This window comes from Cataglyphis hispanica, chromosome 3 (genome assembly GCF_021464435.1).
Source record: "Cataglyphis hispanica isolate Lineage 1 chromosome 3, ULB_Chis1_1.0, whole genome shotgun sequence".
Classification (NCBI taxonomy): domain Eukaryota; kingdom Metazoa; phylum Arthropoda; class Insecta; order Hymenoptera; family Formicidae; genus Cataglyphis; species Cataglyphis hispanica.
In genome coordinates, this window is record NC_065956.1 from 10,800,001 (window position 1) to 10,823,108 (window position 23,108).

Genomic DNA, 23,108 nt, shown 5'->3' on the forward strand with positions numbered 1-23,108 from the left:
ATAATATCCATTTTTCAATTTGATTTATTTCATTCATAAAGCAACAACGTGAAATCTCTCATACGTATCCAAAATCTTTTTCTGTGCACATTGAGTTAGAATAGATTAGAAATCGATTAAGTACGACATCCAGTGGAAAGACAGAGTAAAGGGATGTGTCGTGTTTGATTTACTCATCTCCTCCCTTCCGCGTAAATTATTAATTATAAAAAAATAAGAAGTATATTAACATCTTTCGGATATTAAGCTTCTTCTTTTCTCTATCACTACTCTTGTTAAAAAATACTATATTCTCACGCTCGCTTCATAAAATGATAAAACGCGATTTTTTCATGACATGAAAAAAGATAACAAAATTTATATAAATCTCGACGAATATGGAACTACTGATATATGCCTGAGTTACAGCAGTCATGAACTGCATCGATAATGTTTATTAATTAATTAAGACAATATGTTTTTAGCAATCCTCGAGAAACAGAATTGGATACGATAAGAAAAAACGTGAATTTTTTCAACCAATAAAGCATAATACTAATACAGAGTCACAGCTTCAAATTATGTAATACTCTCAATAAAGATTAGATTAAATTAAAGAGAATGCCGTCGGCGGAAAATACAACTATCTCGTTGATTTAACAATAATTTCAATCAAACAATTTCCTTACAACACTCTTTGCGCTAATATTTTATTTTTATATATAAATCGTATCTTTTTGTTAACACAGAAATACTTCGTTATTTCTATCTCCGTGTTATTGTTATTTTATTATTCTATCTTTAAGCTTCGAGAAAGGTCTCGAATAATATTTTCCCAATTATAATCAGAATGGTTCTAGATGTTTACAAAATTGGGTGAACATATATGATTCTTTTGCCGCAAGTCCACGAGAATTTTACGTATACACAAGAGAATGAGCATTTAGAATGAAATTTTCAAGAGAGAAAATACACAATGTATATATATGTGATCCACATTATATTATTTCTTTTCATTTCCTATTGTCTAGTGTGACTGCAGCGAGATATATTTCTTTAAAATTACCTTGGTGATACAATATCTTTAATAATTCGCGATTACAGTAGCCATTTCACTTATCCAATTAAAATGGCATGATAAATATGTACATTGAATTATAACACATACCGAAAAATATAATTACTTTGTGAATATTAATTTGGCTTTTATAATTTATTAAAAAACCTATATTTTTTACTAAAATATATTTACTTCTTCATAATATAATCATGTGAAATATAATAATATTATTATATTGTATCACCATATTAATTGTCATGATGCATTTTAAAGAATGTAGAGATCAAAACACGGGGTAGCAGGGACAGACAAAAATTTATAATTTTATATCTTACGAAACAAAATTTGATCATTTTTGTTAAAAAAGTGATATATCGATAGAATGTGAAATTTATAAACTTTATCTTAATGAAGCTGTATTTATGATAAAAATTTACGGTATTCTGCTGGACGCATCCGCAATAAAGCTCTAACGCATGTTAGAATCACTCTGTACGATTCGGTAGAATGAGGAAGAAAATACAAGAGTATGCGTTGACAAATCAAATAAAAATTTTAATCTCATATTTTTAATAACGTAAGAAAAAAAAGAGGACCGTTTGACGATACGTGCCATCGACGATATTAATACTAAAAAACTTAAATCCGAACTTGGATGACCGCCGCGCTGTGCAGTTTCTTATGAGCTACGAGTTATATCTCTTTCAAAATCAGTTGTTATTTAATTTACGAATGTCGTCGATAACTACGCGCGTGTATGCATTTGTATGTGTTTGTGTATATGCGTATGTGGATGAGTGTATAAAAGATGATATATATATTTCGATTCCTTTTCGACAAATCGGCATACTAAGGCTTTTCCTGCTCGTTCAATATTAAACTAGGTCCCTCGTAATAATACACCTAGCATTCTATATTCTAAAACTGTGTGTTGATCTGATTTCATATCTTACGCATTATTCGCGGTAATATTTTGCGTTTCGACGGACAAATCATGTACACGAGTATGTATCGACGGCTTAAAATTTCTACGATTTTAATGCGGCCCAAAAATGAAAAACGCTTAAGAATTCGTTTTAAAAACATGTAATTATATACTGATAAATCTTTGTTTACTGTATATCTAAAAATAAAAAGACTGTGTATGTCTAAAGTACCTTTGCGAAAGATTCCATAAGGTCTTAAAATTTTCTACTAAACTTTCCAAACTAAAAAAACACGAAATCCTGACTGAAAATTCTCGGCCAATTCTCGCAGAATGCAGACGCGAACAAATCCAATATGTAAAAACAAAAATTTAATTTCTCTTTTTCCGAATTCTTAAAAATTATTATTTTTATTATTTTATTATGCATACTTTAATTTCATTCCCTTATTTATGTACTCTTTCTTGCGGAATTCTCTCCACTGTCGTTTTACGCTCAAAGAATCATTCGAGAAGAATCGTTATATAGTACAGGATCGCTAGGGTGAGTTTTACGAATCGAGCTCTTTGCTTTCTCGTCGACGTACCTTTCGTAGCAATTTCGAAGGCAAGACGGAGTTTTTATTACATTTTGCGTTCATATATCGCACTAGTGTCATGTATACTTGCTTTTCGCGCGCTTGTAAATAAAGATCAATACACACATAAGAAGCGGGTTTTTCTCATCGATGAGAGAGATAATTACTTTTTGTGTCTTTTTTCGTTTCGCAATCGTTAGAATATCATTCTTAATTGTATCGCGTTGAAACATTGCGCGTTCGGGTCATCTTCTGACTGATTTGTTCCTCCTGTAAGAGCTGCCCGCGAAATTGGCTGACTTGATCGAGTGCGGCATTGAGGATGTCACGTTGCTGTATTAGCAACTGCTCCCATTTTTGGACATATGCTGCAACAGATAACACGCACACCCGTCAGAGCACCCAAGAGCATGATTAGACACATCGGCTTAGCATAATTAAGGATTATATCAAAGATACATAAAGATGATATATTACAAGTGAAGAATGGAGAGCTATTCTCTCTGCTTTATTCTATTGTATTTAATTTTACAGTAACTTCTTGAAACGTAGTTAACACATAGTTTATCACATTAAACTTCATTACCAGTTTAGTTCGTCTAATTAAAAATGTAAAATATTCTGTTTTTTTATCAGATATAATATTTTAGTTAATATCTCGATAATGTCTCAGTAAAAATATTTTATATATGGTAATAAATTTATAAAAATAGAGGAATTACAATATTAATTAAATGATAATCGTTAGTGATTTGAAATATATGATAATACTTAAAGCAACTTAAATCTAAATTATTCTCAACCGCATTCTTAAATTATAAAAGCTGCTATTTTTGCGTCAAAGCATAACTATGTAAATTAGATGGAATGTTTTGTGTGAAACGCATTTATATTAATATTTTAATTTTCAATTGTTCATGAGTCAGTCTTAAGATGCTTAAATTTACTTATTAGTATTATTTATACACACAAATATAATTAAATATAGATATTACACTAAAATACAAGCTTAAGTTGAGTATAAGCAAGACTTGAATAATTTTCTTATAGCGTTATCAACATGGTTACATGTAACTATTTAACGTGATACTATCATTAGCTCGCGAGCCATCAAATCCACAAAAATAACATTTATTAACGAGGCTTCAGTTTGTACACATACACGATGAAACAATGTTCTGATACTTTCAAAGATATTATTTTATGTTACATATGTACAAAATTATTTAATATTATATTTTTAATATAACACGTTTCTTTTGTGACAATATTTAATATTATTATGCAACGATATGTAACAGGAATAAGAGAAAAGAAGAATCTTGAGCGCTTACCCTCCCAGGATATCTGTTCGCGTATATTCTAAGGAAAGTATAATATTATAAAATATTGTTATAATTGAAAATATTACTGCTTCTACATATCTATATGATATAATTTACATTAATATTTTTTGCACGCGGTTTAAACCAGATATTAGAAGAACAGTCCTACTAATTCCACACACACAAAAACTATGTCTATAACAATAGATACAGTTAAAAAAGATCAAATGATTCAATTCTCTTAGTAATTAAACAATTTTGATACTTCAGTGAAAGTCTCACAATATATATATATATATATATATTTGTGTGATGGAAATAAAAACTTTTAAAACAGATGAGAAGAAAATCTATTTCTGACGTTACAGTGACAAAATCAATTTTACATTGGTATAAAATTTCAAATATCAAAAGTGGTTAAAAAATATTATTTTTGGGATATATATATATTTTACTGAAATATGCGTGATATTGATGAGAAAATAATGTGACGCGTATCATTAGTATTATATATGTATGGTGCACATTAAAATGAGCTGCTTCTCCAAACTCTCCAACTATTTTATAGAATAGTTAATCGAATTTGTCGTACCGTCGGAAAATAGTTTTCTCTCTATAAGACGTCTACGCAACGAGAAACTCCTCAGGTAGGGTGACTCAAACTTTGTTCTTTTCCGCCTCAAATCTGCAAGGTTTTCTGATATTACATCAAATTTTTCTTATAAGTATGCAATGTGATTTCTAAAATATATAAGTGTATAGAGAAATTTTATTCGCTATGCTATAAATGTAATTCGAACTATGTATAATATGTGGTCAACCGCTTTTTTCTTAAATGCTAATAATCGATAAAATGATGTGGCGATTTAAAGATACCTATGATACATTTATGTAGATAATATTATATCGTAGCGCGCAATTATTATTTATTAACGGTCATTTATTTAAAATATTGCTTTAAAATAAAAATACATGATAAGCCACACAAGTGCTATGTACAAGTATGTTTTGCGAAAGAAATATGCAAAATTAAAATATATTTAATATAACATTACACACACACAGAATTAGTACTCAAGAATTGTTAACAATTTCAAACGTGCATATAATCAAGCTCAAACAACACTAGTGCTTAAACTAAAAAAAAATGTCTTTTTGTTGAAATTAAGATTATATGAGATAATAACAACTTTTTCAGGCACAAGAATTTTTCATACTGATAATACATTTTAAAAAGAAAGACTAAAATAAAATATGATTTTTAATATGTGTGTCTATCCTATCATAAAATATAAATTATAACATAAAAATAATAATACACAAAATTTAAATCATTATTTAACGCGCGTTCAAATTTAGAGATGACTTTCATATAACTGTTTTATTAAAAATAATTATATGTTACACTGTTTTTCTTTGTCTTCTCTCTTTTGTATGTAGATGAAAAAAATTATGTACGCCACTGGAAGCCACAAAAATAAAATAGCATTTTTCAAAATAGACATTAAAAGACACCACGCTTTATAATAATATGACCGAACAGCAGATTTCTTCTTGCTACCATTAATTATTTTTTTGATATTTAATTCGATATTTGAAGAATCAATCGACTCCATGGCACTGCAAAGATTACTGCATTCTTCTTTGTTAATATTATCGATATTATAAGTAAGTTGAGAATATAAAATGGTCGCATTGTCTCGTTCGTTTGTACGCAAATTAATATTACACATTTTCTTATTCTTATTGTCTACGTCTGGTATTCGTCTTAAATTTATATTAACGTTAGATGCTATTGGTAACGCGCCGTTATTCTGCTCGATATCATAGTTTTTAAAATGATCAAATTCTGTACATCCGTTCATACAAATATCCATATAAGACTGATAATCAATACTGTCATCGATCCATTCATTTTTCCATAAATCGCCGTCAGTTTGCAAATCGAGTTCGTTCGAACAGAAAATATCTCCCTTGCTTGTGGGTTTCCTTTTCTCAAAATCCTCCTTATAGTACTTGTAATTCATCAATTGATCGTTCAATTTATTCGGTTCGTTATCGCAAGGCGAATAAAGCATGTCACTGTATTTGTCTTTAGAAAACAGATTTCTTTTGCTATGGAATGTACCAGACCAGTGATATTTCTTAGTTTTGCCAATGGGAGAGAATTTGACCCGTTGATCTTGATTAGATCTTTGAATTAAACGCTCCATTAAGTTTTTATTGGTTGCGTTCTTTCTGGCAATTCGACCGGTCGTCATGCTTCTCTTCGTGATAATGGGTTTGACAGGCGTGCGAAGAAAAACATTCAAGTCCTCGTTTGAATTGAAATCCATCTCATCCTTCCAGGGAGACTTTGCGGGACTCTTTGCGGCTACATCTCTTACTGCATTTAAAACTGTCTGCATGTCATTGTCCGTGTCGTCATTTATTGTTATCGCGTTTATTGAACTGCTATCTCTCCAATGGCGGTTTAGCAAGACGGTCGAATTTGCCTTAGTCTTACTGCGCGTATCTGTCATAAAATGCGATGCTCTATGATACCGGCCAGCACAGCGTTTCATACTTTTGTTTGAATTTCTATTACTAGTTATTAGCGGGATAATTTTAAAAGTAGTATGTAAACAACACGATCGTTAAAATGTCACTTAAGAGTATTTATCGCCAGGCATTGCCTGTGAACTTTTACCACTTAAATTTTCGCAAGTAACCTGATGTTAAACGACCTCACTCAACATATTAATATCTTATTCCCAAAAATTGATTTTCTTGATATATTAAAAAAAAAAGATATTGTGCTCCCGTGATAATAAATGTAAAACGGCAAAATATGTCGAAAATATTTCATTCTTTTCAACGAGAGTGCATCGTTCGATACAACACAGTACAAAAAACGAAAGTGGTAACGGAAAGCCAATAGAAAAAAGTAAACGTGCAAATGCAAATAAATTTATCTTACCTTCTTGATCATAATCCACCTCGTGTGTCGCGCTGAACACACTGTGTGCGTCGTTAAGGAATTTAGTTGTATTATCCATGACCAGCTTGTGCGTATCTAACACTTCTTCTTCGAGCATCTGCAGAGCAGATACAGCCTCGTGAAAAGTGTACAGATCTTGCGATAGTTCACCTTCCTGTGAACAAAAAAATATTCATGAATGCTAAAAGAAAAATTATTTCACCTTTGTTGTCTGTTTTTATGTGTGTGTGTGTGTGTGAGTGCAATTTCCTCAATTATAATATAATATAATAAATAATATTTAAACAATGTTATATGATTTTAACATGCTTTCATTTTATGCAAACATAATCACTTACGTTGAGAGATCGAAGCTGCGCTAGATCACTATCTGATAATACGCTGTTGTTTGCCTGTTCTTCGATCTTCATACCCCGATCGTCATCTGTCGGCGAAGCTTTTATTTCTGTAGGATCGGTCACCGCCAATTCCTTCACTCGATCGGCGTATCTCAATGTATTTAGCGAATGCTCGCAGGAACTCATCCCAGGACTAATCATCGCTATCTATAAACGTATAATGCCCGTTCCAAACTGTTTTTTTATCTTCAACCATATCTCGCTTTGATAATATAATTATCAAATAAGTATTACCATGCACGTTTTTGATTTTTCACCGATGAAACTGTCCCTCAATACTTGAGTCAGCTTGCTTGCTCTAAAAGGCAAATGCGTACCCTTACGGCTTAATGCGCGTATGCATTCTTTTAAGGCTAATAAAGATTTATTAATCTCAGCACCTTCCATTCCTAAAAATTTCAATAAGAGCATTAATTATTTTAGAAAATTGAACCAAGTTTAGATTATTAATTATAATCAACAGATCCATTTTGGTCGTTGTTTATAATTGAACATTTACACTCACGAGTTTGTCTATTAGCGGACGACGTATCAGCACCCCTTTCATTACCAGCAAGATCGATGAGCGAAAACTTTCCGTGCACCTTGTGTGTACCCGGCATACGCGCTATTATTTGGAATACCGCGTGCGATCTCGAAGAATTAGAATTAGCGCTCGTCTGACCGCTCGTTCTGGCGCTATTTCCATGTTGTATTAATTTTAATACTTCGTCGCAAGTCTCCACGACCTTTTCCGTTAATCCCACTATTTGCACCTATTTTTGATTGATACGAGAAAAGTTTCAGGATATTAAGACAAAGTGCAAAATAAATAATTAATCACACATTAAATCTCAATCATATATAAACCGGATATTCTAATACAAATGATTGCAAATAAATAAACATAAATAATCTTTTATATAAAGTATTAGCAAATATATGTGAAAACAAATCATGTAATATTAATAATATATAAATGACTGAGATTAACTTTAATTTTTATAACGCGGTTATTTTCAATCAGAGCTAATACAAACTTTGTATTTCAGCATAAAACAAACCTGTTGTTTGCCGTCTTCCAGAACTCTGAGCTTTTCTTTGTCTGCTAAGAGATCAAACACCTTGCCGGAATAAATTTCAAAGAAGCTAGCGGAAATGACCAGATTCAAGGGACGATATTTTGCTAATTTCAGACACTTGAATACGTCTTTGGCAACCATGGCATAGATACCCTTCTTGCAATCTTGCGTTTTGCCATTGAAATCACCGCCCATAGTATGAGTCTTACCGCTACCAGTCTGGCCATATGCAAAGCACGTAGCCATGCCACCCTCGAAGATTGTCTGCACCAGCGGCTTGGCTGTGTATTTGTAGACTATCTCGTTGTTACACGTCTCGTCAAACGCATAATCGAATCTGAAGATTTGATTCTCGAGATACTTGGTGAGATCGACTTTGGATTTGGGCTCGTGCACTACTATCTGATCCTTGCTGGGCACGCTGATCACATCGATCTCCTTGCGCGTGTGTTCCTTCTTATTAAGCGGACGTTTCCGCACGCACACAGTGATCTGATGATCCTCCACGGTGTCGGAGTCTCGCAAAGGCTTGAAGTCTATGCTGTTTTGATATTCTCTACAAAAATAAATATAAAATCGATACAACCGATGCGATTAATATATAATACATACTTGTTATCAATCATACACACGACTCTTTCAAATATATATGGTGACAATATTCTTAGAAATTAACATAATATTTATATCAAAATATGTTTATTTAATGCAATATTAATACTTTTCTCATCTTAAAAGGATTATTACATTTTAAATGCAAATGGTTAATGAGTTAATACACCAACCTTATCATGGCAAGAAACTCCCAATATGGATTGCCCGGATCTATATTCATCATCGCTTCTTTTAATTCTGCTTGTCGTTGTCTCCTTTCTTCTCTGTTCTTCTTCAGTCTCTCGACCTCTTTGACGACGTTGGATCGCCTACCACGGCCATTTTCTACCTGCGTTTGTTGCTGCTGTTGTTGCAGCTGCTGTTGTTGCTGCTGTTGCTGCTGCGCCTGTTTCTGCTGTTTATTTTGCACCGAAGTCGCTAGATTGTATTGCGCGATTGTTGTCGTTGGTGTCGGCGGTATGTTTTCAAGCTCTCGACGTCCCGTGAGTCCGGAAACCGAATCTCCATGACCGTTCACCGATGTAGTCGACGACATTATATTTGTCGGACGCCCCGTCTGTCGTGATAATTGTTTGTTCGAACTCGCTAAAACATCGGTGCAAAAAATTAATATCGTCAGCACATTGTTATTTTTATCTTTAATCTTGTCAAAAGATTAAAACTTAACAAAAACCTAAAGTAGTTTTAACTCTACGAAATCTTTTACTGACGCTTCAAATCTAAAACTTATTCAATTAATAGAAATAGATGATTATTTATAGTTATAATTTATAATTTTAATATTGTGACGAAAAAATATTTAAATAATTAAACACGCAGTCGCGCTTTGACTGCTTTGCATTAAGTCGCGCAAAATCGCATCTACATTTATTTTTTTAAATTTACTTGTCACTTATCTAAATGAAAAACCTCGAAATAATTAAAAATGTTTCACTCGATCACAAAATTTTAAGAATATCAAACTATTTCCAATACATTTTATCGAATATATTATAGATACCATGGTCTTCGATTCGAAGCGTCAAGATCCGGTTATCGCCAGCGATGTCTGTATTTTCGGTATCGCGGATTTTATTTTTCCTCCGAAAGCAATAAGCGAGCGGATCGAATCTCATTACGAGTTACGGTGAACACGCGATCGTGTGAAGTCTCGTGAATTTTTTAAGAACCGATCGGTCCCGGTCGCGAAGTGATATTTCACCAGGAGGTGCGCACTATCGGCGAGAAGGGTAGATCGAACAGTGTCCGAGAGAGTCAGCAACGAGAGGTGCAACCCCCTCAACTTGCGAGTGTACTATACGTTCCGTTGGGGTCCTTGCCCTTGTGCCGCCTGCCTTGCATACGGCGCACGAAAACATCGATAGTCACGGTTCGACCATATATATACATATGTAACCTGGCTCGTGTCGCTACTTGGCTTATCTAGGTGAAACGACGACGGCACAGACGTTCGCCCCCATGGCGCAACGTTCGGCTACAAAATTGATTTATTGAACGAGAAAGTTTCACAGTCAACTACGTTTATCGCAAATGGAAATTATGCTGTCCATCTAAACAGGAGGTACATTTGCAAATGTTGAAAAAATATTGATGAAAAACAGCCTAAAATTGTAAGCCTATATATGATTTAGCTAAATTTCACATTCTTTTCACATTTCCCTATCCACTATGCGATTCAGTGATTTAATTAAATTACGCATTTTATTACGCTGCAATTAAAATGATACAGAAATTTATTCCGCGATAGAAATCTTTTAAAAGTACAGACAAGAGAAAGTACAGACATCGCCCGTTATACGCGTATAAATTTATTGGGATACAAAAAATAGAAATGTCATTAGACATAATAATTTTACCCATAACTATGTCGTTTATTTAACCGAGTGTAACAAAGATACGAAAAAATAATCAACGTCATTTGGCTACGTACCTTTCACTGGAATAGACGGTCTGGTGGAATGCTGAAAATAGAAAAAACAGACTACGTTTAATCACTTTATTAAAGAGGACAGCAGTGTTTCTTCGTGCAACGAAGAAGAGGGATGTAATAGCTTATATCTAGAAAGTGCTGTAAATGAAAAAATAAAACGGTGCTTCTTTCGAGAAGCCGAGTGTATGATACATCCTTTCTTCCGGCACCTGCGCTTATGCGCAACATCTGACATATTTTGTCAGACGTTCAAGACGCGAGATAAGATGCGGTTCATCGATCGCCCATTAATCACGTCCGTGAGTTCTTTTTACATATCGATCGTCAGAACAACACGGTTATTAACCCACTCTCTGAAATCGCTGCGCAATTCATCATTTTTTCGTTCCATAAAATTCCCGCGCGTTCCCGCACAAATAAAAATAAAATAATGTCGTGTAGCAAATTTTCGCCAGCTATTAGCCAGATATTTAATATATCTCCCCTTTGTCATGACTTTGTCGGCGAGTGCGAAAGGAGTGAAAAGAAATGTTAGCGAATGGTGCTCTAGTGGCAGGGGTATTTCAGGAAAGCCAATGTTAGGCTCGTGATAGAGAAAAGATGCGAGGCTGCGAACGTTTCTTTAGCATCTTCTGTGCAGTATAATTTTCGCCAGTCTTTTTAAAATTTGGATTAAAAGTACATAGCAATTTCGACTATTTTTTAGAATATAATTTTAAATAGTTTTAAACTTCACAATGAATAGATTTATCTTCTTGCAAATAATTAAACAAAAAGACTTTGAATATTTTTGGATGAGAAAAATATCTTTTCACAATTATGTTAGTTTCAATGAATAGTAAAGTAGTCGCCTTCTCTCTGCAAAATTAAATAACTTTCAAATATTGAATTGCATTACAAAATACTTCTATACGGCATAATATACTTCTACTTCTACGGCATAATTTTTCGCGCACTATTTTCTGATTTAAATATGATAAAAATTGCGACAAGATATGAAATCGGTGTCGTAATAGCGTTCTCGAAAATACTAAGATCAGTTCGGCGGCCAGACCGCGAGTATAGAGGATTGTTGCTGCTGTGAGAAGATTGTGTACTGCAATTGTTGTTGTTATTGTTATTGTTGTTGCGGTGATGGGGGAAGAGGTGCGCGTTACCGAGAGACGAGATGTGACTCGTACAGGAAGCGTTGCGGAGACGAGGCCGTTTCTTGCGGTGTGACCGCCATGGCGTCCGAGGGAGCCCTCCTCTTGGTTCTCCGACTCGTCGACCCCCTCGTCCTCTTCAGCCGAGGAGTCCGGCTCCTTATCGTAGGTCGCGGCCACGATCAGTTTTACGTAAATCAATTGGACGATTAAGCCCGCGATCGACGAGAGCCGAGGGGATCGATGAGAAAGAGAGTCATCAAGAAAGGCATTTTTTTGCGGAGCGGATGACGAACGGCCGAGATGACGTGAATATCGTATTCGAGATCGGTTTGTTATCGGTAGACAGTCGGTGGTCCATCGTCGATACATCCATGATAATGAGCAGCGTCCATGGAGGAAAAAAGATGTTACTATGTTAGTAATGGGAATCACGCGAAACTTTAATTTTTTATCGGTCGCTGTATTTACGAAAATTTCTTGTTGTATATATGTATTTTAAGATTATAAATTTTTAGATCCGCGTGGATTTCCCGGATCCTGCGATCAAATCCTATATTTCTTTCTTTATTTAAATAGATAAAAATTTTAAACAGAAATAATATCTCTTTATTCAAATATAATTAAAAGCTCATAAATTTGTTTTTTTTTCCACACGTAAATGTATATAATCTTCCGTGTTGTTCCTAAAAAACTAATTTTTGATAAATTTTAGAAGTACACTTTTTCATCATCATCAATCTACATATATAATTCAAAACTTCTGCTTGAGAAAAAAAAAACCAAATTTTTCCGAGACATCTTGTATAATGTTTACGTCTATAACACACCGTGACTGTCATATGTTGAAAGGCGCAAGCATTATTAATAAACAAAAGTTAAAACTATACAACCTCTCTCCACTTCTCTGACCTTTAAGAATAAAATTAAGATTTAGCTTAGAAAGCCTTTTTTTGTCCAATAGTTTGCAAAGAAAAGAAATAATAAAATTAATAAACTCGTTCTAATAACAATTATAATTGTTTATTTAAATGCTCCACAGGACAGTAATGTCAGAAATATGATGAGGTAAAATGTCAAATTTAGAGACCTGTGAGAAATCGACTTACGAATGACGAGCACGCCTACCTGAAAGACGTACAGGTACTGGAACATGTCTCCCGCGGTGTAAACGCCACGAGACGCGAGATCGGATTATTCTTTCCATATTAGGAGCGAGGTTATGCCACGTAGTCCGGGCAACCGGTAAACAGAATTCGCCGGGCCCAGTCGATGATCGACCGAGAATTTACGCGAACATTTAAAACCCCAGGCCGAATTTTAATTCCTCGCAGAGAGCCACCTCACTCATCGTATCAACAAATAATCGCGAAAATTTTGCGAATTCGCCCATCTAATAGCCACGCTATTTTATCGATTTACATCGGATCAATAAGTATTTACGATTGTAAACTTTATTTATCAATTTAAATCCACGGTAATCTATCTTTTGGCATTTGTTTATAAAACTTTTAATTACACTTTTAAAAAGTTACAATTAGAATTGATAAAATGTGAGAAAATGAAACTGTTGTGTTTTCTAGAATCCGATTGACAATTATTTCTACAAATATTTCGCTGGAAATGATTCAGAACTATTTGATGCGAATATATTTTAACAATAGCTAATTTAACTTATACATACCCTTGCTTTCGAGGATGCCAACATGTGATTGTTCATCACCTGCGGCGGTGGTCCCATCTTTTGGTTCAAATCGCGATTCAAGGCGAGAATCGCATCGATTTCCACCTGAAAATATACCGAAATATGTTTTTGGTTTGTCAAATCTTTTAATCATTTAATGCACGATTAAAGTCGATCTCAAAGCATATATATATATATATATATACACACACATACAACGTTATGAGGATTGTCCATCGTATGTACATATACATGTAGTTTCCCTTGAGATTAATATAGAGTATATGAAATGTAAAAGTAGAATAGAAATTATTTGAATGAGAGAGATATACATTTAGAGTTCCACAGTTACTAGATTCATCCTCAAGCAGATTATATCAATTACCTTTCGACGTGGAATAAGACTTTGATGAAGCATGATCCGTAAATTAACGTATATTTCACGACACAATTAATTTAATTTCGCAAATATAAAACAAAATTATAAATTTAAAAAAATCCAAAAACCTATGCAATATATATGGGAGAGATAATAGATATTTTCTTGAATTCTCTCAATATCTCAACATACTTAACTATGAAGTGTTAAATAAATGTGTAGTGAAAATATTTGCACTATCTTAGCGCAACATGTCATATTAAGGAGAAATAATATTTTAGTCGCGAAGAGAATTTACATTTCCACAAGTTCTTATCGCGGTGCAAGTATCATGTTACGATTTTTTTGCAAAAGTCACACTCGACCGAACCGGCTTGACTGACGGTACAAGTCTGACTTTCAAGCCTGTCGGAAATAGATTCCCGTTCTCATTAAGCGAGCTGCATGTTAAGCCCCGTGGCATTGCATAAGCATGGAATTGAAAATAGCCAAATAACCGTGACCTACGGATGTGCGGAATTGAAATATTGCAGTTCGACGCGGCGAAATTGCGTGAAGGAAAAACACTGTTCGTGCACCGTGATATTTTTTTCATAAACGACTAGAATAAACGCGACTGTCGCTCGATATAAGTCGTGGACTATGTTGTGGGAGACTACGTATTTTTAGTTAATTCGGAACATGAAAATAATTGTAATTAAACAAATTTAATTTGATTATCATTAATAGAAGTACACGCTCCGAATACATTATTCTATTTAATTTATAAATGTTAAAAATTAAGATGAGTCAATCACTTCATTTATTAATATTTTATGTAGTATTCATTATCTTAATTAATTCAAATTTATTCCAATTAATACTAGATCCAATTAATAATAGATTATTTTAAAAGTTTCGTTTATATATACCTAATTTTTTTTTAAATTGTCTTTTTTGATATAAAAATTTGAATCAAATTTTATTTATTTTAATTAAGAGGTAAATGTTTATGTTGTAACTCTCTCTGATTTTGAGTTTTTATAAGTATTTATAAAACGGAATAATTAGTAAACGCATACACTTACCTCTTTGCCTTTGGTTTCTCCTCTCTCGAACCATTCTACAGTTACAGTACGTTGCTCTAAATTGACACCGGAGACGACTGCCGAGTGAACGCGACCTAAAACAAAAATTGCAATATATAACGTAACAATTGCAGCAATAATACGAATATAATGATTAATCTCAACCGGAATATTCGCGCGCAAACATTATTTTAAATTAAGATATAAAATATTTAATCAAGTTTAGTTTAACACAGATTAATGTATATAAATCTGCATAATAAATTACACTTTTTATCTAACAAACATTCTATTTAATTTTCTTTATTACATGTTTTATATATAACTGTCTTCATTCTCAACAATATACCGTTTTGCAAAATTTCTGTTTTATCGCCCTCGCTCTTGATTAAATTCATCCCCTGCTGCACGGAGGATGTAAGTCTGGGTATCATGGATCCGTCACCCCGAATCCTAGTCTTTCCATTTCGCTCCTCATCCTCGAATGATCGAACCTCGAAACTGCACGAGTTTAATTTTCGCCGAATATTGCTCTGCTCGCAAAACGCCGCGCTCCTCTTAAAACCAAATTTATTCACCCCCCCGCAGTTTTTTTGCAGTTCCTCATTATTCATGCGCGATTCGGCGCAGGACTTCCTTTTGATCGGTGGAAGAATATTCCTCGATTCTCTTTTTGACGAAATTCTCGTTTTTGACTTCGTTTGCTCTTCGCTAGAAAAATTCATTCTGGACGATGTTCTTTCCTTGAATTTTGTATTTAAGCCCGGTTTTACGAGCACATCCTGTTTCTCCTCGAATTCCGATATCCAATCTTCGGATTCTCCGGATGTCACCGATCTCGAGACAGACTCGTTCAAATCCGCTTCTTCATCATGCTCTTTTTCATCCGAGATGCACTTGACCTGCTTATCATCTTTGTCGAACACTAATGTGTTCGATGCGCATCTTGAGTGCAGTACCGTATTATCGTCGTAATCAAAATCACGTGTTTGCTGATCAAATTCGTCTACATTCTTTTCCAAAAGTTCCTTACGAAATTCCTTAAAATTGTCATGATCGTCATCAATTTGATAAGACCACCGATTATTCGGCGAATCGTCAATTTTTGTCAAATCGGTTGGATTATTCGCGTCGACCTGATTTTTCGCACAATCGTCGAAACAATTAATAACTTTTCCGTTCGTCCATTCTTTTTTTATAATTTCATTCTCAACTTGCTCATCTTGTAATTTGCGGAAGGAATCGTCGACTAAGGACAACGACGGTTTGTGAGATTTGTTTTGCTTGGACTTTTTGTTCTTATTCTTTTTGCCTTTCCCGTCTTTCTGAGCCTTCTCGTTGTTTAAATTACTTTTCGTACCACAGACACAGAGAGATAACCAATCCATATTGAATTTACAGTAAGTTAGTTGGAAAAGAGATACTGAAGTTGATAAAAAAAATTGAATTTTGTAAAATACTCAGATTATATTACTAGTAATATTTTTTTACGTTTAATTATTATGACACTTCACTCTTTTATCATTCATGCAATTGCTAAATTGCTAAAACATTAATAAATTTTAACACATTTTATTTCTAACAGAGTCTGAATCTATTTATATATCTAAATAAAATTAAATTTAAAATTTTTAAATTGTTGCAGTTATCAACTGAAATGACACAAAGTTACTTTATCAGCCACGATTTCTTAAATATTTTAATTCCGATGTAACTCTCGCATTCTCATAGTTCTCGCAAATTATATTGTTATAACCATCTGATGTCTCTGTATAACCAGTTCACGCTCCATTTATATTGTTGAAGTCAATGAAAAGATTGAAGTGACATTCACACAATTTCATCATCGATGACGATTTGCTCGAGTTGTGCTATATTCTTGCTATCACGTATTTTCGATAAAAAGTATCACTGGAAGTAACATTGAATCGAAAGACAGCGAAGGACTGTAGACAACTCGCGGGATCGATTCGCCGGGGACGTCTTCAAGAACGCGCAAGTTTAATCCGGACGTTGCCCGCTTCGCGCACGACACCGCGGCGAATTCTTGAGAGCGTTCTGTTTCGATCTTAAAAAAGCGTAGAAAGGCTTTTAGAATCCAAAGACGCGTTTACGTCGCTTTTTTTACACTGTCTTCGAAGCTCGACGAAGCTTCGCGATCGGCGATTATCCTTCGGGAACATTTTCACCCGTCACCCTATAGCAAACGCTCTTCTCTCCGAGGTCCAAGAATAAACGCGCTTCCATGGAGAACGTTCGCGATATGTTTAACTTTTGGGCTTACAGATGTGCAAGTAACATTCAAATATGAAAATATTAATTCTAAATGTAATTTTATAAAATATTCATTTTTGAATGTATAGTCTTTTGATTTTTTGCTCACAAATAGTTAAAATAAATCGTATTATATATCTCAATCTTCTCCTTTACAGAATCTATTATATTTACAATAATAACATTTATGGAGAGAAAATAGAAATTTTAATATAATATTAATTATTATATTACAATTTTGTCACATTTTGTTCTTTTCAATACCACACTACACTTTGACTGCATTTTTCTTCCTTTCGTTAAATTTAAATTGCATTTTTTATCGCGCATATAACTCGTAAAATACTAGAGCGCAGTTGTTACGAAGCGTGTAACGCGACGAGGTGGTTAATAGAGCGAAACTAGGACGGGATAATTAACGTCGCATCAGAAGTTTGCGCGTTTGCAAATTGGACGACGTGGCTGTCGGAAAAATCGGCGACACCGCGCTCGCGGTTGACAGTGCGACGCGATCTGATCGACTGACAACGTTCACCAAGCAGTGTTTCATAAACGCATTTATTATGACGCCCGACGAATAATTTCGCCCGTTGTAGGGCCCCCACCTCAGAGGGCCTCATAAACAATTTCTCGGCTCGCTTCGATGAGCCCGTGCGTTATGCGCTATCGGTTACGATATGCCGATGATTCTGCTCGGCAAAACGAACGCAAATTATTCGGTCAGAAAAAAATACCGCTGCGTATGCACCGGCATTTTTCAATTCAAATGAGTAAGTATATTAAATACGTAATTATAAAAAGTAAAAAATAATTTAATTATCGCTAAACTAATGCCTGCTGTACTTATAATAATAATAATAATAATAATAACAATAATAATAATAATAATAATAATAATAAAAAATAAAAAAAAATTATCAAATGCATTTATGTTTCTTCTTGACTGAATTAGAGTTTCATGTGCGTGTTTAGTATGCTGAAGGTTAATGTCGTAATCGACAGATTTTTGCGGCACGAATGTCACTCGGATAATCGATACACAGTAATCGCCGAACGGACCGTATACGATATACAAATAATTCAGAGGTTATTTCAGAATGAGAAATTGCCTAAAGTAGCGACCGGAATTGAACAAGCCGCGCGATAGCTGAAGGTGAACTGACGTCGCGACAGATTCGAATCGTCGATTATACCGCGGACGATAATGAGGAGCATTAACGGAACCTCGTTAATGATTAGACAGTGCCGTGCGAATTTTCGCGACTGACTTTCTCGGCTACAATAATAAGTAGGAAATAAAAATTTACAGAATCTCATATGTATATATATATATACATATATATATATATATATATATATATATATATATATATATGCATTTCTATTATTGATATATCCACGATTGAACGCCAAGAAAATTCTGCTAAAGAAAAATCGATTTCAATTTTATTAAAAAATCTATTTCTAGAGAATTGCGTATATATATATATATACGCAATCCTCTAGAAATAGATTTTTTAATAAAATTGGAATCGATTTTTCTTTAGCAGAATTTTCTTGGCGTTCAATCATGGATATATCAATAATAGAAATGTTTCGTAAAAAGAACATACTTTTGATTAAAAATTAATATTAATATTTGTAAAAAATATCAATTTTTGCATTAATTTTTTATTAATTTGGCTTTTTAAAGTTTCTCTCAGAAATATTTACGAATAATTTCGAATCATAAATTGTTATTTCAAATCATATATAATAATAATTTTAACAAAAATTTTGAAAGAGAAATATCTCTTGAATGACTCTCCATCGATCTTCTATGATATATATGTAACACCAGACTCATCTAGTATTCGTGATATGTGACTCGAGGCTCTCAGTGCGTGACCACGGTACCAACCCATATTTATTTATGATGCACTCGGAAGTCGAGCCTTTCCTATGTACACATGCAGAGACGACTGTTGCATCACGGAAATGCGCGCATCGTGCTCCTTCGACAGGTATGATCGTCGCAAGCATATTTTCCCTGATCATATCTAAAACCCTAATGTTTTACATTAATAATATAAGCTTAGAATTATAATATTATAATAAATTTTAAATCTTCATTACTTTAATGATAGATATATAAATTTTGTTTCTAAAATTCTAAATTTCACTTAATATTCAAAGTAAAAAGTTTATGTCACAAAAATATGAAACTATCAAATTGTATGTATATGTATAGAGAGAGAAAATAAGATAGCTTTATTTTTTTTTTTTATTGTAATGGTCATAACAATGAATCAGCGATTTCGATTAATGCTAATCAACTTCCTAACTTACGACGCAATCAGCTATCTATTATCTCTGTGCAAGATCAAAATGACATGATACAAATAACGGTAGACGATCGGCACGCGTCGTCGCATCGATTTCGATTCAAATGCATTTCGGTCGCATCCCGATTAAATAAAGCATTAAAATGCTGAGTTCGGGGGACCAGCCGCACGGTCTATTAAACATTAAATTTAAGCAGCAGCTTCCTGCTGCAGATCCGTCATGTATAGAGTGTAAAGCGCGCATAGAGGATGTTATGTTATATCGTCGGTACACAAAGCAGAGGAAATAATACTTTATAAGTATATATGTTGTACTTCGTTTGTTTTAATATCATTGTGAAATTGTTCAAGAAAATGGAAATAAAATGTCAATAATGTAATATGTCTTATAAATCTCTAGCAGCTTATATAACGATTAAATTAAGAAGAACGTTATTATCAAAATATCTGAATAGTTTTTAAATCACGAGAAATAGAAATATTAAATTAATTGGATTTTAGAAACATGTAAATGCAAAGCTCCTTATAAAAAAAGAACAATAGCAAATAAGAGAAAGAATAACGAATTTATTTAAATAAATCAAATCAAAAGACAAGATCTTTCAAAATAGAAATTAATTTCTATTTTTGTACTGAACTTTTATTGATTTGCCAGAATTTGCACTAATTTATTCTAATTTCTGCAAAGTTAATTCCTATTAAAATAATCCACTTTAATTTATCGCTAAATAATCACGCTTGACTAAACGATGCACAGAGAAGGTGAATAGATATTAACGTGATTACATAAGTAGAATAAGAGAACAACAAACGCGCATTATGTATACATACATACATATGTACAGGGTGTCCTGAAAATTTTTACACCCGTGCTCATTAGCTCACATATTTTAATTAATAACGCAAAAACTATTGCAAATTTTGCAAAATGATATAGGACTTTTCGACTCAGTTTTGCCCAATCTACCTTCGGGTGTGACAAAATTTTCAGGACACCCTGTATACATGTATGCAATATATTCTTTAGTTTCTGACAATGGCACGAAGAACCGCCACTTGCAAGAGTACTCGAGTTTACCGACCAAGCAAAATTGAGCTCAAATACAAAGCTCTTCAGCTAGGTTACCAACGACACCGATACTGAACAGCTGGTTGCTATGTCGAGCAACGTTGAGCTAGGTACATATCGGCTCCAAAGTATTGTATATAGACATTATACATATACTGTGTGCAGACCTGCGCATGGTTGCATTCAAAGGCGCCGATAAAGAGGAGAAAGAAAGGCAATTAGATTTTTCGTAAATTATATAGACACGATTACTTTTCAACAGGATTAATTTCGTACTTGTAGAAACTTTTGGAACAGTGCAAATTCTGATAAATTAACAAATCTTAATCTTTCTCTCAATATCTCATTTTATTACATCTCAATTTTGTTTCGCATAAATTAAATTGCACAAAAAGTTAAAGAAAAATATTTTTAAATTATTATATATAATATATATAATATTTTTACAATAATAATATATGTAAAAAAATAAGTTTTTTAGACATTCCACATTCTTTTTTGAAAATTCCATATTCTCATGTCAGATTTAATTTGCTATATTATAATGAATGAAGATTTGTACGATGATACGTAATGTATAATATATGTCGCACATCATATATTTAACACTATATGATATGCTTGATTATGCTTGATTAAACTCGTTATGCTTATACATCCACATACTCTCTATATAGTAAATGTCGGCGCGCTTTTGCAAACTGTATATGGTGACCGTAAAAATTGTATGCGTATTATGTCATCTTCTCATCTTCTTTCGTGTACAGATGTTAAAAATAATCCGCGCGTACAATATTCGCATATGAAGACGACACGTGAGTATTTTCACGTTAGATTTATATATTTTGATTTTAATACTTTGTGATTTATTGAATGCTATAAAATTTGTTGAAATTTATAAAATTCGAAAATAGTTCAAGTATTGTACTCATCATCTAGGTACATGGTAGCAAAATTATTTACATTACATATAAGATCAAATAACAGTAAAACAAGTATTATTCATAAAGTAAACGGTTAATCATAGATAATATCCCTATATAGTAATTAGTATTTTATCTGCGACAAACGGTACTTCGCATAACTGTGCAGTAATTATCGCGCTTTCAAACAATGTTTACTCGCTGTTCATTCTACTTACTCTGTTCTTTCACTCTGCCTATTCTGAAATCAAAATGATATATAGATATTTAATTATTTGGGGAGCTAATTTCACGTAGGTATCCGCGAAATCATTGTGTGTTGTGCGGCGCCTCCCTTTTACTTTCTATCGCGCACTCGTTCTAGTTTCGTTCGTGGCGTAGGCGACATTTGAGGGATACGCATGCGGAACGCAAATTTTTCTCGTCAATCTCTCTCTCACCTTCCTCCTTAGAGGTACTCTAAGAAATCGAAATATATACAGGCGCATAAGAAGGAATTAAGCAACGAAGCAAAGCGAGACAAATATCTCTATATACAAGGTGTCCTAGACCACCCGTACACCCCTTTTCTTTCAAAAACTAAGCATTTTAGAGAAAACGTTTCAACAGAATTGATGGTTTGAGGGGAACATAAAATGGTGACATTGATTTGACATTGGATGGCATCGTTAAGGTCAAGTCAAGCACACCTTTAATTTCTTAAATGGAATCCCCTATTTTTTATTGCATATTCTTATATCGAGAGCTTTCCAAAACACTATAATAAAGTATTTTTTCATTAAGAATTTTTTGAGTTACTTTGCACCTTAATCTGATATTTTAATATAAAATATAAAATATCTCGAAAATTATTTAGTGTTCGATAATTGTACCGTAATACTTTTATGTACAGAATAATAAGAATCAAATGGTGTACAGAAAATAATTGTTTAAAAAAAAAGTATGCAATTATTTGCAATATATTTTTGTATAACAATTATTTATTTTTTCTTTACACCATTTGATTCATCTTATTATTCTGTACATAAAAGTATTACGATACAATTATCCAACACTAAATAATTTTCAAGATATTTTATATTTTATACTAAAATATGTCAGATTAAGATACAAAAAAGTAACTCAAAAAATTCTTAATGAAAAAATACTTTATTATAGTGTTTTGGAAAGCTCTCGATATAAGCTATAAGAATATGCAATAAAAAATAGGGGATTCCATTTAAGAAATTAAAGGTGTCCTTGACTTGATCTTAATGATGCCATCCAATATCAAACCAATGACACCATCTTATGTTCCCCTCAAAACCATACAATTTTTGTTGAAAACATTTTTCTCTAAAATGCTTAGTTTTTGAAAGAAAAGGGGTATACGGGTCTAGGACACCCTGTATA

The 23,108-nt window shown here is 33.3% G+C and overlaps 1 protein-coding gene across 9 annotated transcripts in view; it reads right to left on the reverse strand.

Annotated features, from left to right (window-relative positions):
• Nucleotides 1–6: 6 nt before the first annotated feature.
• The window catches only part of LOC126859218 (kinesin-like protein KIF2A), a 34,593-nt gene continuing 11,491 nt past the window's right edge, over nucleotides 7–23,108 (reverse strand). Inside the window, exons 1-13 of one of the 9 annotated variants that reach the window (XM_050610252.1) lie at nucleotides 15,476–16,541; nucleotides 15,127–15,221; nucleotides 13,681–13,785; nucleotides 12,009–12,155; nucleotides 10,852–10,882; nucleotides 9,092–9,506; nucleotides 8,289–8,862; nucleotides 7,751–8,000; nucleotides 7,480–7,634; nucleotides 7,186–7,392; nucleotides 6,827–7,001; nucleotides 4,460–4,552; nucleotides 7–2,910 (exon numbers count right to left, since the gene is read on the reverse strand). In XM_050610252.1, the coding sequence (XP_050466209.1) occupies nucleotides 2,753–2,910; nucleotides 4,460–4,552; nucleotides 6,827–7,001; nucleotides 7,186–7,392; nucleotides 7,480–7,634; nucleotides 7,751–8,000; nucleotides 8,289–8,862; nucleotides 9,092–9,506; nucleotides 10,852–10,882; nucleotides 12,009–12,155; nucleotides 13,681–13,785; nucleotides 15,127–15,221; nucleotides 15,476–16,514 (3,444 nt within the window). In that variant the 5' untranslated portion in view covers nucleotides 16,515–16,541 and the 3' untranslated portion in view covers nucleotides 7–2,752. The other 8 variants (XM_050610251.1, XM_050610253.1, XM_050610248.1 and 5 more) reach the window with 8 other exon arrangements.